This window comes from Salvelinus alpinus, chromosome 25 (genome assembly GCF_045679555.1).
Source record: "Salvelinus alpinus chromosome 25, SLU_Salpinus.1, whole genome shotgun sequence".
NCBI classification, from domain to species: Eukaryota; Metazoa; Chordata; class Actinopteri; order Salmoniformes; family Salmonidae; genus Salvelinus; species Salvelinus alpinus.
Window position 1 is genome coordinate 2,819,968 of NC_092110.1, and position 16,892 is coordinate 2,836,859.

At 42.8% G+C, this 16,892-nt stretch overlaps 1 protein-coding gene across 1 annotated transcript in view; it reads left to right on the forward strand.

Annotated features, from left to right (window-relative positions):
• tdp1 (tyrosyl-DNA phosphodiesterase 1) overlaps positions 1 to 16,394 on the forward strand; it is a 76,615-nt gene extending 60,221 nt beyond the window's left edge. Inside the window, exon 16 of the mRNA XM_071365163.1 lies at positions 15,733 to 16,394. Coding sequence (XP_071221264.1) covers positions 15,733 to 15,806 — 74 coding nt within the window. The 3' untranslated portion in view covers positions 15,807 to 16,394. The remainder of the gene's footprint in view (positions 1 to 15,732) is intronic.
• Positions 16,395 to 16,892: the final 498 nt, after the last annotated feature.

Here is a 16,892-nt window from a genome sequence, read left to right on the forward strand (position 1 = left end):
ATGACTGTGTGTCAATATCTGTGTGTGGGCCAATCTCTTAATGTACTTTTCTCTACGAGGACTTTTTATCAGTGAAGGTGGAGGTGTGCGAATCCTCTACTCTGATTCATTTGATAATAATTGCCTGGGGTTAGATCAGATCTGCTGCCTCAAACTGTCGCGAGCCAAATGTTGATTGGCTAACATTTACAGTGAGAGCAGCGCATTAAATGCTAAAAGCAGAGAAGCATCCAGCCTGTCATTCTTTTAATTAGGTAACCTTTATTTAACTAGGCAAGTCAGTTAAGAACAAAATCTTATTTACAATGATGGCCTACCAAAAGGCCTCCTGCGGGGATGGGGGCCTGGGATTAAAAATAAATCAAATAAAAAATATAGGACAAAACGCACATCACGACAAGAGAGACAACACTAGATAAAAAGAGACCTAAGATGACAACATAGCATGGCAGCAACACATGACAACACAGCATGGTAGCAACACAACATGACAACAACATGGTAGAAACACAACATGGCAGCAGCACAACATGGTAGCAGCACAAAACAGGGTACAAACATTGTTGGGCACAGACAACAGCACAAAGGGCAAGAAGGTAGAGACAACAATACATCACGCAAAGCAGCCACAACTGTCAGTAAGAGTGTCCATGATTGAGTCTTTGCATGAAGAGAATAATGTCGCTTCGTAACTCTCAGCCAGAAATCCAATGTGGTGTAGTCGGCAGTGAAAGAGTACTGATAAGTGGGACTGATTATTTACTTGTCCAATAGCAAAAAATACTGAAAATTCTGTAGTGTTAAAAATAAATACTATTGACAGATGCGATTCGATTTTATTTTAATAACAGTGGACAACCCCTAACTCTCCAACAGTATGGAAACTATAACAAACTTAAATCTACATACAATAAAGTTAGGGTGGGGCAGAATTGATTGATTATCGTATAATATCGAGAGTCGTCTGTAATTTCGACAAATTGGTTGGTTCCATTTTTTTAAACATATTTTTCCATACAGTGCATTCGGAAAGCATTCAGAACCCTTGACTTTTTCCACATTTTGTTAGGTTACTGCCTTATTCTAAAATGGATGAAATATTATTTTTTTCCTCAATCTACACACAATACCCCATAGTGACAAAGCAAAAACAGGTTTTTAGAATTTATTGCAAATATATATATTTTTTAATAAACTGATCATATTTATTCAGACCCTTTACTCAGTACTTTGTTGAAGCACCTTTGGCAACGATTACAGCCTTGAGTCTTCTTGGGTATGATGCTACAAGCTTGGCAAACCTGTATTTGGGGAGTTTCTCCCATTCTTCTCTGCAGATCCTCTCAAGCTCTGTCAGGTTGGATGGAGAGCGTCGCTGCACAGCTATTTTCAGGTCCCTCCAGATATGTTTAATCGGGTTCAAGTCTGAGCTCTGGCTAAGCCACTCAAGGACATTCAGAGACTTGTTCCGAAGCCACTCCTGCGTTGTCTTGGCTGTGTGCTTAGGGTTGTTGTCCTGTTTGCAGGTGAACCTTGGCCCAGTCTTAGGTCCTGAGCGCTCAAGAGCAGGTTTTCATCAAGGGTCTCTCTGTACTTTGCTCCGTTCATCTTTGCCTCGATCCTGACTAGTCTCCCAGTCCCTGCCGCTGAAAAACATCCCCATTGCATGATGCTGCCACCACCATGCTTCACCGTAGGGATGGTACAAGATTTCCTCCAGACGTGATGCTTGCCATTCAGGCCAAAGAGTTCAATCTTGGTTTCATCAGACCAGAGAATCTTGTTTCTCATGGTCTGAGAGTCCTTTAGGTGCCTTTGGCAAACTCCAAGTGGGCTGTCATGTGCCTTTTACTGAGGAGTGGCTTCCATCTGGCCAATCTACCATAAAGGCCTGATTGGTGGAATGTTCCGGAGATGGTTGTCCTTCTGGAAGGTTCTCTTATCTCCACAGAGGAACTCTGGAGCTCTGTCAGAGTGACCATCGGGTTCTTGGTCACCTCCCAGACCAAGGCCCTTCTCCCCCGATTGCTCAGTTTGGCCAGGTGGCCAGCTCTAGGAAGAATCTTGGTGGTTCCAAACTTCCTCCATTTAAGAATGATGTGGAGGTCACTGTGTTCTTGGGGACCTTCAATGCTGAACAAGCATGGGAAACAGCGTTTAAACCCTTAACAACCCGTTTCTTTTTTTGCTGAGTTTATATGTATCTACAGTACTTAAAGGATTTGCTAAGGAAGTCGGACATGGTGTAGACCTACGTGTACTGCTTTAAATAAGTTTCACCTTCCTGTATATCATCCTAGCAGGCAGGCAGACATGTAGACCGAGATACACAGACACGTGGGTGTATGTGGACCAGTCCTCCAGATCATCTCGCTCTTTGCACTCCTCCAACTTGTCGTCTCCCCTCTGTTGCTGTCGTCTGGGATACTAGGGGTTGAACCCTGGTCTACGTGTTCTCAGACTTGAAGACCACCGTCTTCGGGCAGCTACGGCAGCATCAATGTCTTCCAAGGGAGGACCCTCAACCGACAGGAACATGAGCCTCTGCGGTTGTGCGGTAGACACAATCGACCTCCAGTCCGTTTTGATCTTTTTCATCCTTGACAAACCACATTCACACACTTGGCCACGAAGCGGACATGCACATGCTAATTTCCGAGCGTTGCTGTGTCTATTGCCCCATCAATCATTATTGAGAAATATCTAGCTTGAGTACGCTTTTCCATGAGCTTCTCCCTCTCCATATCGTAGATTTCCGCAATAAAGCTGATGGGAGTCAGGTGTTGGATAGAAACAACAAAAAACACTAAACCAATGCGTCTTTGCTTGCTCTTGATTATGGCTGTAGATAAAGGAGTGTTTTGTAAAATCATTCAGGAAGCTTCCCTCCAGTCCTGTGGATGAGGCCATGAAGATTTGTGAACGGGTGCTCGTCTTTGGCCACGTAGTAGACCGTATGCATGATGTTGGTCATATTGACCAACATTGTCTCCTCCATCGGCTGGACGCCTCAGAGGACACGTGGTAGTGGAGTATCCCTCCATCTCGCCAACGCTGCAGCCTTTGTTGATTGGTGGCGCTTGCTGGTGGCATCAGATGAGTGTCGTACCTGAAAGCACTTGTTCCTTTGTACAAGGAGGAGGACCTGAAATGGAAATAAGATGGAATGCATTAGTATAACCCAATTGTCCCCAAATGTTTTCTGCAACACCCCACATTTACAATGGAAAATGCAGGGGACCCCACTTGGGAAAAGTGTTATTCCCTTAAAGCTGGCTGTGTGTTGTTCATATTCTATTCTATTCTATGTTCTGCAGGCTGTCCCAACACAACATTTTAAAAATAAAGCAAATTCTCATAGTTTAGAAGTTCCTTAATTGACACTAAAAGGTTGCATTCTAAAACCACTTAATTAGTTTGATACAATTAGTTTGTCAGAGGAATCCATTGAAATTTCAGGCCCAGTTTAGCAAATAGCGGCAATTCTTTTTTTAGGCCTACCACTATTTGTCACATTTGGTTATTCTAGTCTAGAGACGTAGTTTCGCAAGCCAATGCTAACTAACTTTAGTGCATTAACGCTACTTAGCAATTGCGCTAACACTAGTTATCAACTACCTTCAAGCTGCATGCAGACATAAACATGTTATCCGTGAGTTCATCTCACTGGGGAAGTAAAGGGCTTAATTGACAAAATCCCAAACTATCCCTGCATAGCTAGCATTAGCTGATCAATGTAACCTGTTGGTGGCTAATTGACTGGCAAGTAACATTAGCCTGCCTTCTACGCTAACGTTAGCTAGCTAGATAACTTATAGCTGTCCAACTTAAACCTGTCAGTCGGTAACGGGTTGCTAAAATCAACATTCGCTGGGACAGTTAAAACTATATTGATTAAGTTACATGTCTGCAATCCCGGGGAAATCCTGACACGTCAAGCAGTACATGACATCTCCCTCCGTGTCATGTCAAAACCATGGAAACTCCTCCTTCCAGATCGGAATGAATTTTCTTATCCTTCTCGCCTTGTATGCTGCCATTTTAGCAGCTGGTCTAAGGTTTGGTAGTGGTGGTGGACGGATGGGGTGCTTTCCTGGTGCTTGTAGAAAATGTTTATTAGACCGCCATCTCCCAGAGATAACACTAACAAGAGAGTAGGATACACACATTTGACAACTGAGGTAAAAAATACAGTGGGCCACGGGACTGAAGCGTGCAGCGGGCCACGAGCCAGTCCAACTCGCAGCTCAATTAATTTTGCCCAAACTCTGTACGCTTCTTGCAGCCTACACACTGATAGACACAAGTGTCTCTCTGCAGAGATTGAGAGTTGACAGTGCACAACGCATCGCATCCTTAGGATACTTTGATCCAATTGGTTAATTGTTAGAAATCAATCATTTTTGTGTGATTTTCGTTACTTGTCCATTCAGGTAAGCGCAGTCAATATTATCCTTTTTTTTTTCGAGCCCTGTTTATGAATACACACCCTGAAGAGATTGAGGTATAGAGGAATCAGTCCCTAGTAGGCAACTTGAAAAGGTATCCCTGACGAGCTGTCACACTGTATCATTGATGTTACTAAGGAAAGGGTTTTTCCGAATAGCCCTAATTTCCAACTCAAATTTACAAACACACACAAATAAGAAACACTCTGTCACAGTGACTCACATTTTCCCTCTGCACCTCTTCCCCATCTCTGAAAGCTGTTTTTCTTCTATAGAAACATCACACCCACCAGAAATCAATTTCTATTCCCTTTCTAACTTGGGGTCTGCTGAGTTTCTGTTAGGCTAGAGCCTTTAATGCCAGTGGACCTGAAAACCTTGAACAGCTAGTCAGTGACCAGCAGTAGCAGATGAAGCATCCCATTATTGTTCTGAGTGGTTGGGTGAGAGAGGAATGGTATTTAACTGTGACCGGGTGACTCGGCCCTAGCTAGTTTAAATTACAGCTTACATTACAGAAGCTAAGGAGATGATGACTGAACAATAGCACGCTGTCATTTCTGCCATGACGACTCTTGGTTAAGTAGTTATGAATTATTCAGTCAACCAAACTCTATTTATTTTATATAGCCCTTTAGAAAGTGATTTATAGTAATTCCTTCAAGAGCAGGTTTTGGCACAGTGGCAAGAAAAAGCTTCCTAGAAGGAAGAAACCTTGAGAGGAACAAGTAGACTCCGAAGGGTGGAGATAGATGTTTATGCTCGGGAAGATAAGGAAAAAAGTAGAGGGTCAGTGAGTGTGTGTCATCACACGCTCAGGCACTGATTAGTGATGTACACAGTCAACTCCCTCTCGTGTATGTCCTTGTGTGCGCGTGTACCTTTTGCGTGCTCGCATGTCACACACTGTGATTGCGTCTGGCTAATTGCTGGGTGAGGAGGAGAGCATGGGTGATCATTACATGGCTGCATCACTTTGTCAATCACCACCTCTCTGACATTTAATCACTACTCATCAACACCATCACTGTCGGCAACCGTTAACATGCAGCAATAGTCACCTAGGGTGTCATCAACTTCTGAACTGGAGCAGAAACCATGCCCGGCTCCCTGGAAATGAGTTGCTGTGATGCTAATGGTATGGGAGTGAAAATGCAGGTCTCATATACAAACTTAATATGTTATAATTTTGACATTAAGCTATTTTAAGTCTAAGGTTGGAATTTGTCATTTGTAATTTGAGGCAATTACATGACATTCTTCTCAACGCGCGCGCACACACACACACTCGTAGTGCTCAGACATTGCAAATCAAAACCTCGGGCAAGAGAGGAGAGGACCGAAGATGAGAGGAGGAGAGTAGCGGGCAGAAGGAGAGGGGAGCTGGAACAGAGAAAAGAGGACAGTGTGAGAGAGGAGAGAGGTAGGAAAAAAATGGAGAGGAGAGAGAGAGAGCAGAAGAGGGAAAGAAGAAGAAATCAGAGAACAGAAGAGCCTACAGCTTCAGGGGAGGAATGTACTGTATTCTCTCAAGGAGTTGTGCAGGTCTCTGAGGCACACAGCTCCTTTTAAAAGCACCTATGGCAAAGACAGAAAGCACTTTACAATATACCGTGCCTGCAGAAAGTATTCACATCTTTTTTTTGTTGTCACTGGCCTACACACAATACCCTATAATATCACATTTAATTTAGACAAATTAATGAAAAGCTGAAATGTCTTGAGTTAATAATTAAACTTCTTTTATGGCAAGCCTAAATACATTCAGGAGTAAAAATGTGCTTTACAAGGCACATATTAAGTTGCATGGACTCGCTCTGTGCGCAATAATAGTGTTTAACATGATTTTTGAATGACTACCTCAACTCTGTACGCCACATCTACAAGTATCTAAGGTCCCTCAGTCGAGCAGTGAATTTCAAACACAGATTCAAACATAAAGATCAAATGAAATGTTATTGGTCACATACACGTTGTGGCAGACGGCAGGGAGTGGGGTTTGAAGGGTGATACCTTGCAGCCCGCTGGCTCCACCCCTGAGACATTATATGGACTTCCTGCCCCAACGAGGCGAGCCGGTGGATCATTAAGCCAGCGAGTGCTTGGGGATAAAAGAGGAAGCGGCCTGCACAAAGGGGCAGAGAACGGAGAGGGAAGCGTGTGTTATGAAGAGTGTGACGAGAGAAATATCTGTGTGATTACCCATTGTGACCTGGACTGTCTGATTACCCCCACTGTACCAAACCGGTTTGGCTGAGGACCCAAGTGTGAGCATTACCCCTGGAGAACGGAACGGACAACGAGAACAGATTGTGCACTGTGAAATGGTTGGTGAATTCCCCCCTTGTCCCCAGTGTGCAAAACTCCCTAATAAACTCCCCATTTGCATTCTAGTTGTGCTCCTTGTGCGTGTTTGGTTATTGAACTTGGTGACGTGGAAACCCCACACCCTTGAACCTGCTACAACGTGTTTAGCAGATGTTATTGCGGGTGTAGTGAAATGCTTGTGTTTCTAGCTCCAACAGTGCAGTAATATCTAACAATTAATATCTAACAATTTCACAACAATACACACAAATCTCGGTAGTTAGGTTTTCCAATGCCTCGCAAAGAAGGGCATCTATTGGTAGACGTTGAATATCCCTTTGAGCATGGTGGAGTTATTAATTACACTTGGGATGGTGTCTTAATACACCCAGTCACTACAAAGATACAGGGATCCTTCCTAACTCAGTTGCCAGAGAGGAAGGAAACCGCTCTGGAATTTCACCATGAAGCCAATGGTGACTTTTTAAAACAGTTACAGTATCATGGCTGTAATAGGAGGAAACTGAGGATGGATCAACAACATTGTAGTTACTCCACAATACTAACCTAATTGACAGAGTGAAAAGAAAGAAGGCTATTCAGAATAAAAAATATTCCAAAACATGCATCCTGTTTGCAACAAGACACTGAAAAAATGTGGCAAAGCTATTCCATTTTTGTCCTCAATACAGAGTATTATGTACAACACATTACAGAGTGCCACTCTCCATATTTTGAAGCATAGTGGGGGCTGCATCATGTTATGGTTATGCTTGTAATCGTTAAGGACTGGGTAGTTTTTCAGGATAAAAAATAAACGGAATAGAGCTTGTCAATAAAAATTGTCTGTCCTCAGTTGCAACACTCACTAACGAGTTCCAAACTGCCTCTGGAAGCAACTTCAGCACAAGAACTGTTCGTCGGGAGCTTCATGAAAAGGGTTTCCATGGCCGAGCACCCTCACACAAGCCTAAGATCACCATGCGCAATGCCAAGCGTCGGCTAGAGTAGTGTAAAGATCGCCGCCATTGGACTCTGGAGCAGTGGCGTTCTCTGGAGTGATGAATCAAACGTTACCATCTGGCAGTCCGAATCTGGGTTTAGCTAATGCCAGGAGAACGCTACCTGCCCCATTGCATAGTGCCAACTGTGAAGTTTGGTGGTGGAGGAATAATGATCTGGGGCTGTTTTTCATGGTTCGGGCCAGGCCCCTTAGTTCCAGTGAAGGGAAATCTTAACGCTACAGCATACAATGACATTCTAGACGTTTCTGTGCTTCCAACTTTGTGGCAACAGTTTGGGGAAGGCTCTTTCCTGTTTCAGCATGACAATGCCCCCGTGCACAAAGCGAGGTCCATACAGAAATGGTTTGTCGACATCTTGTGGATGAACTTGACTGGCCTGCACAGAGCCCTGACCCCATCAAACACCTTTGGGATGAATTGGAACGCTGACTGTGAGCCAGGCCTATAATCGCCCAACATCATTGCCCAACCTCACTAATGCTCTTGTGGCTGAATGGAAGCAAGTTCCAGCAATGTTCCAACATCTAGTGGAAAGCCTTTCCAGAAGAGTGGAGGCTTTTATAGCAGCAAAGGGGGGACCACCTCCATATTAATGTGCATGAGAGATGTTCGACGAGCAGGTGTCCACATACCTTTTGGTCATTTAGTGTAGTTGCATAAAGTGACCCTTCTGTTCTGAGGTAGCTTCTGTAGATACAGTGCCCTCCGTAATTATTGGGACAGTGACATTTTTTTCTTCTTTTGGCTCTGTACTTCAAAACTTTTTAGATTTGAAAACGAACAATGACTATGAGTTTACAGTGCAGGCTGTCAGCTTTAATTTGAGGGTGAATTTTAATCCATATCGGGTGAACCATTTCAAAATTACACTTTTTGTACATAGTCCCCACATTTTAGGGGAGCAAAAGTATTGGGACAAATTCACTTAAGTGTATTAGAGTAGTAAAAATATAATTTTGTGCCCAATAGAAATGAATGGTAAATAATGTATTGTGTCATTTTGGAGTCACTTTTATTAAAATCTTAGTAAATAAGAATAGAATATCTTTCTAAGCACTTCTACATGCGGATGCTACCATGATAACGGATAATCCTGAATGAATTGTCAATAAATAGTGAGAAAGTAGTAGAAGCACAAATATCATAACCTTAAGAAATGCTAACCGCTCACCATTACAATAACAGGGAAGGTTAGCATTTTAAATCATACCCCCAAGAGATGCTAACCTCTCACCATTACAATAACAGGGAAGGTTAGCATTTTATATTATATCCCCAAGACATGCTAACCGCTCACCATTACAATAACTGGGAAGGTTAGCATTTTATATCATACCCCCAAGAGATGCTAACCTCTCACCATTACAATAACAGGGAAGGTTAGCATTTTATATTATATCCCCAAGACATGCTAACCGCTCACCATTACAATAACAGGGAAGGTTAGCATTTTTTGGGAGGTAAGATATTTGTGCATCTATTACTTCCTCACTCATCATTATTCACGATTCATTCAGGATTGTCCTGGTAGCATCCACATTCATGTAGAAGTGTTTAGAAACATTTACAATAAAGGTGACTCCAAAATGACACACTACATTATTTTCCATTCATTTCTATTGAGCACAAAATAGTCTGAAACAACTAAAACAAACAGCAAACGCATCCAACAAATTTGTAGAGTCACAAGCTTGATGTACTGTAGTCATTGCATGCTATGATTGAGACCAAATACTCAATATTTTACTACTTTAATACACATTTAAGTGAATTTGTCCCAATACTTTTGCTCCCCTAAAATGTGGGGACTGTGTACAAAAAGTGCTGTAATTTTGAAATGGTTCACCCGATATGGATGAAAATACCCTCAAATTAAAGCTGAAAGTTTGCACTTTAACATCCAAAGTAATTGTTTGATTTAAGATCCAAACTTTTGGTGTATAGTGCCAAAAGAAGAAACTGCTTCACTGTCCCAATTACGAAGGGCACTGTATGTTCTTGTGTAAGGTGGTGTTGGTGGTGGGGGCAGGGATGAAAGGACAGAGGTGGGGAGAGACTGATGAGAGGAGAGCGGTGGAGAAGACACAATTATGAGAGCGAGAGGAGAGAGTGTTTGTGAGGACAGGAATGAGAGGAGAGAGACGGGTGAGAAAAGAGGTGGAGAAGATAATGAGAGCGACAGGTAGAGCGAAGCGTATGTGAGGACAGAGATATTGTGTGAGCGCCAAGGATGAGATGAGGGAGGGTGAGAGCGGAGTGCTGATATAGTGTGAGGCTGACGTCGGAGACGGTGTTCGGGAGTGTCAGCTGCGTCTGTCAAGAGCCGGCTCGCACACGGCAACAAGTGGTGTGTTCGTCTTTGTGCGTGAATGAGAAATTGGCTGTGAAATTGTACTGTCCTTGAGCTGTGCTAGTTCATTCATGTACATGATGTAAGCACGGTGCACCAGGCTTCTACACACACTCTTCGCTGAAGATCACACACACAGATTGAATCTTATGTAAACCATATAGTACACACTTAACAAGATACAAGATTTTGAATTAAACATGGCAACATGTTGTCGAATCCTGTGGGCCTTTGAGTGTGTAGACCTTTACTCAATATCATCCATTTACATGTCACTATTGAAAGAACTTATTGTTCTCTGGAATAAAGGAAGGCTCATTATCTGTACATTGCACACAGCATGGCTGCTGCGTTTGGGAGAGAAAGCACTGCTGGGACTGTTCAGGGAACTGTCATTCACTTTAACCCAATTTTCCTCTGCTGGTAACCATGGTCACCACTGTTGTAACGCTGGCCCATAGTGACTTGGCCAGGACTGGTGATACCGTAGTGAAAGGTGTGTATGGGAGACAGAGTGAGAGGGGATCAATTAGTTTTTACATGAGCCTGGTTGTCAGTTTGTGGCTGCGTCCCATATCTCACCTTATTCCCTATATAATGCACTACTTTTGACTATGGGGCGATTCTGGTTTCTCAGATTGTTCTATAAAAATAAAGTGGCCCACTAATTTTGCTCCCAAACATTAGAGCAAAATTAGTGTGCGACTTCCTTCCTTTCTTTTTATAGTTTAGTCTCTGTTAGTCAGCACCTCTACAAATAACGTTTGGGTGTGCGTCAGCTTCTGCCTTTTACTATCTCAGATTGTTCCGGCAATTCTCACATAAATACTTAATTGGGAGGAAGGATGTTGAACATGCTTTTAACATTTTGTATCACAAACAATTGTTTTGAAAGTCGTGATGAAAGTGGCCATTATCATTATTGTTATCTCAAAAGTACCCTTTGATTTTGTTCATTTTTAGACATATCATTTGGAACAATATAGTCTTTAAACACATCACATTTCCAGAGTAGGCTCTCTGCTACTTTTGAAGAAATGATCCATGTTATACATAGAAACGGACATTATAGGTCATTAAAGGGGAACTACCTCCTAGAACCAACCTCTGTTTATAAATGGCCTATGTCGCATCGAAATATTCATTTTAAAGTGTAAATAGGATCATTTTGGTCATAAAGTCAGTCTCGTCCAAAACGCTATCTGTTTATTAAGTGATGATATTTGATTTAATTCACAGGCTACTTATAAAAGCTGGTGGACTTGTTGTTCAGCAGTGTCGTGGGGTGGCAGGTAGCTGAGCGTTGTGCCAGTAACCGAAAGGTTGCTGGATCGAATCCCCGAGCTGACAAGGTAAAAAATCTGTCGTTCTGCCCCTGAGCAAGGCAGTAAGGCACTATTCCCCGGGCACCGAAGACGTGGATGTCGATTATGGCAGTCCCCCGCACCTCTTATTCAGAGAGGTTGGGTTAAATGCAGGAAGACACATTTCAGTTGAATGCATTGTAGTACAACTGACTAGGTATCCCCCTTTCCCCAATATCAGGAGCAGAAGGCTGAGGCAGTACGTGGCCAGGCACCCACTTCATGTTGGTCACATTTGATCTGCTCATAGGTCAGAATACTATCACTTGTCTGTCCTGGAACTCGCCTATCAACCATTGGGAATGTAATCAGTGCTGTCTGTATCAACTGTACCTTGTTTTTCTACAGATGGACAGGAGAGAGAGTTTATCATGGAGTCCCCTGACTTAAAGAGGTTGATACAGATCTCTGAACTGGGAGAGTCCTTGTGCCCGACATTAAATTTATACAAGACATCTATTACTTTTCGTTGTCTTTTGTTATTATTGAATTGAATGGTGGGAGGAAGGACCCTGTGTATTCTTTAAACATGTCAGGGAACTGTCTTATATGGAACACAGTATGAAGGGATGACGGCTAACATGTACCACCAGACAAAATGCTGATAGGTACAGTATCTGTATCGGCTGTGAATGACAATCGAAGATGAAAGACGAGCGTAATATTTGCACACTGTTATATTAGCAGAACACCACTTTTTTAAATTCTACATGGATCTGTTACACTTGAAATTTATCAAAACACTTTGTTTAGAATATCTACATAAGTTCAGCAGTTGCACTCTTCTCATCTTCCTCTGTAGGCTACTGAGCGATTCAAAGCTTCCTCCTGGTGGAAGCTTGGTCAGTAGCTAAAGAGTGGTATGAGAAGAGTTCCATCTTCCTGCATCTCACATCTGCCTGTGTTTATTGAACTCTGCCTGCTGGACCAATGGGTTGAGGCAAACTGTCATATTGTAGGTCCGGCCCTAGTTTATGTGCTAACCAGGAGCTGCATGGCTAATGGTCCAGGAACACAAGGAAAGCACAAAGGACAATGCCCAAGGACTAGTTAGCCCTCCCCCCTCTGAGGGGACAAAATAAATATCTGTTACAGTATCCAGAGGACTGACTATTGAATGTGTGACAGAATAATACTATAGTATCCATGTTTGGTATCCATCTGAAACGTGTTCACTGGGGATAACTCTGATGCTACCTACAGTGCCTTCAGAAAGTATTGATGCCACTTCCCTTTTCCACATTTTATTACGTTGGATTCAATAAAAAATCAATCTATACACAATTGCCCAAAATGACAAAGCAAAAACAGGTTTTTATGACATTTACATAGAAATACGACATATACATAAATATTCAGACCCTTTCCTATGAGACTCAAAATTGAGCTTGTTTCTACATCTTGATTGGAGTCCACCTGTGGTAAATTCAATTGATTTGAAAAGGTACACCCCTGTCTATGTAAGTTCCCACAGTTGACAGTGCATGTCAGAGTAAAAAACAAGCCATGAGGTCGAAGGAATTGTCCGTAGAGCTCCGAGACAGGATTGTGTTGAGGCACAGATCTGGGGAAGGGTACCAAAAAATGTCTCCAAACGAGTTTTAATGACTCCAACCTAAGTGTATGTAAACTTCCGACTTCAACTGTATAAGCAACGGACAAAGAGCACAATTGTAAAAAGAAATCAGCCAAGATCTCAGGAAAACAAATTGTAGACATCCACAAGTCTGGGTCATCCGTGAAAGCAATTTACAAACGCCTGAAGGTACCACGTTCATCTGTACAAACAATACAATGCAAGTATAAACACCATGGGACCACGCAGTTGTCATACCACTCAGGAAGGAGACGCGTTCTGTCTCCTACAGATGAACGTACTTTGGTGCGAAAAGTGCAAATCAATCCCAGAACAACAGCAAAGGACCTTGTGAAGATGTTGGAGGAAACAGGTACAAAAGTATCTATATCCACAGTAAAACGAGTCCTATATCGACATAATCTGAAAGGCCGCTCAGCAAGGAATAAGCCACTGCTCCAAAACCGCCATAAAAAGCCAGACTACGGTTTGTAACTGCACATGGGGACAAAGATCGTACTTTTTGGAGAAATGCCTTCTGGTCTGATGAAACAAAAATAGAACTGTTTGGCCATAATGTCCATTGTTATGTTTGGAGGAAAAAGGGGGAGGCTTGCAAGCCGAAGAACACCATCCCAACCGTGAAGCACGGGGGTGGCAGCATCATGTTGTGGGGTTGCTTTGCTGCAGGAGGGACTGGTGCACTTCACAAAATAGATTGTATCATGAGGAAGGAAAATTATGTGGATATATTGAAGCAACATCTCAAGACATCAAATTTTATTGGTCACATACACATGGTTAGCAGATGTTAATGCGAGTGTAGCGAAATGCTTGTGCTTCTAGTTCCAACCATGCAGTAATATCTAACAAGTAATCTAACAATTTCACAACAACAAGGGAATGAATAAGAATATGTACATATAAATATATGGATGAGCGATGGCCAAACGGCATAGTCAAGATGCAGTAGATGGTATAGAGTACACTATATACATATGAGATGAATAATGTAGGGTATGTAAACATTATATAAAGTGGCATTGTTTAAAATGACTAGTGATACATGCATTACATCCAATTTTTTATTATTAAAGTGGCTAGAGATTTGAGTCAGTGTGTTGGCAGCAGCCACTCAATGTTAGTGATGGCTGTTTAACAGTCTGATGGCCTTGAGATAGAAGCTGTTTTTCAGTCTCTCGGTCCCAGCTCTGATGCACCTGTACTGACCTCGCCTTCTGGATGATAGCGGGGTGAACAGGCAGTGGCTCGGGTGGTTGTTGTTCTTGATTATATTTTTGGCCTTCCTGTGGTGTAGGTGTCCTGGAGGGCAGGTAGTTTTCCCCCGGTGAATGCGTTGTGAAGACCTCACTACCCTCTGGAGAGCCTTAAGGTTGTGGGCGGAGCAGTTGCCGTACCAGGCGGTGATACAGCCCGACAGGATGCTCTCGATTGTGCATCTGTAAAAGTTTGTGAGTGTTTTTGGTGACAAGCCAAATTTCTTCAGCCTCCTGAGGTTGAAGAGGCGCTGTTGTGCCTTCTTCACAACGCTGTCTGTGTGGGTGGACCATTTCAGTTTGTCCGTGATGTGTAGGAACTTAAAACTTTCCACCTTCTCCACTACTGTCCCGTTAATGTGGATAGGGGGGTGCTCCCTCTGCTGTTTCCTGAAGTCCACGATCATCTCCTTTGTTTTGTTGACGTTGAGTGTGAGGTTATTTTCCTGACACCACACTCCGAGGGCCCTCACCTCCTCCCTGTATGCCGTCTCGTCGTTGTTGGAATCAAGCCTGCCACTTTAGTGTCGTCTGCAAACTTGATGATTGAGTTGGAGGCGTGCATGGCCATGCAGTCATGGGTGAACAGGGAGTACAGGAGAGGGCTGAGAACGCACCCTTGTGGGGCCCCTGATTGATTTAATATGTCCGTAAACACACCAGCCAGCTAGTCTGCACATGCTCTGAGGACACGGCTAAGGATGCCGTCTGGGCCGGCAGCCTTGCGAAGGTTAACACGTTTAAATGTTTTACTCACGTTGGCTGCGGTAAAGGAGAGCCCGCAGGTTTTGGTAGCGGCCGTGTCGGTGGCACTGTATTGTTCTCAAAGCGAGCAAAGAAGTTGTTTCGTTTGTCTGGGAGCAAAAAATCAGGGTCCCCGACGGGGCTGGTTTTCTTTTTGTAGTCCGTGATTGACTGTAGACCCTGCCACATACCTCTCGTGTCTGAGCCTTTGAATTGCGACTACTTTGTCTCTATACTGACGCTTAGCTTGTTTGATTGCCTTGCGGAGGGAATAGCTGCACTGTTTGTTTTCGGTCATGTTTCCGGTCACCTTGCCCTGATTAAAAGCAGTGGTTCGCGCTTTCAGTTTTGCACGAATGCTGCCATCAATCCACGGTTTCTGGTTGGGGAAGGTTTTAATATTCGCCGTGGGTACAAAATCACCGATGCACTTGCTAATAAACTCGCTCACCGAATCAGCATATACATCAATGTTGTTGTTCGACGCTATCCAGAACATATCTTTATAAATATAGCTTTATAAATACATTTGATTGATTGATAGTGCCGCGGCAATTCACCTAGCTTCCAAATAGGGGAGAAATGCTGAGAAATTCTAGATCTAGCACCTTTAATGTGTGTGTTTTTGTGTTTTTCCTCAGATCAGCCATGGATGTGGAACATTCCCTACACCCAGGCTCCAGACACACACGGTAACATCTGGGTCCCCTCCTGAACCACCACGCCAGACACACACACACACGTTCCCTTAAACATCCAGTTACCCGGACCCCTTGCCAGACCTTCCATATTCTGCTCCTATGGTGCACAGACAGGCTAAATCAAATGGAATTGAGGACGAGACACTGTTACACTCTCTCTCTCTCTCTCTGTCTCCCCTTCTCACTACCTGTCCAGTCCAACTCTGTCTCCTTAGTACAGTTATAACTGTCTGTCATCTCTCATTCGTGTCAACCTTCTCCCTACCCTTCCTCCCTCCCTTTTTCATAGTCTGTCTCTCACTTGTCTTCAGTAACTCTGACCTAAAGGTATCTCTTACTTTCCATTACCTGGTGCTAAAGTGAGGAGATAACCTCCTCTCTCGCTTTTGTACACTAGCCTCACTCTAGTGCCGCGCTGGCCAAACCTTCTCCTGGAGAACTACTTTGTTTGCAGGCTTTTGTTCCAGCCCTACTCAAACACGTTGGTATTACATTGTTTTGTTATTGTAGCTATTCATTTAATCATGTACTGTAAGTTTCCTTTGTAATATGTGCAAAAAAAATCACTCACCATGTTTGTTATTAAAAATAATTTAAAAATCCCTAGTATGATGACTCTTAATTATGTGCATAATGTAGAAAATGAAGAACATTTTATTCTGGTGGATAAAAATCTATACAATCTATAGTTGAAGTCGGAAGTTTACATACACTTAGGTTGGAGTCATTAAAACATGTTTTTCAACCACTCCACAAATTTCTTGTTAACAAACTATAATTTTGGCAAGTCAGTAAGGACATCTACTTTGTGCATGACACAAGTAATATTTCCAACAATTGTTTAAAGGCAGATTATTTCACTTATAATTCACTGTATCACAATTCCAGTGGGTCAGAAGTTTACATACACTAAGTTGACTGTGCCTTTAAACAGCTTGGAAAAATCCTGAAAATGATGTCATGGCTTTAGAAGCTTCTTATAGGCTAATTGACATAATTTGAGTCAATTGGAGGTATACCTGTGGATGTATTGCAATGCCTACCTTCAAACTCAGTGCCTCTTTGCTTGACATCATGGGAAAATCAAAAGTCAGCCAAGA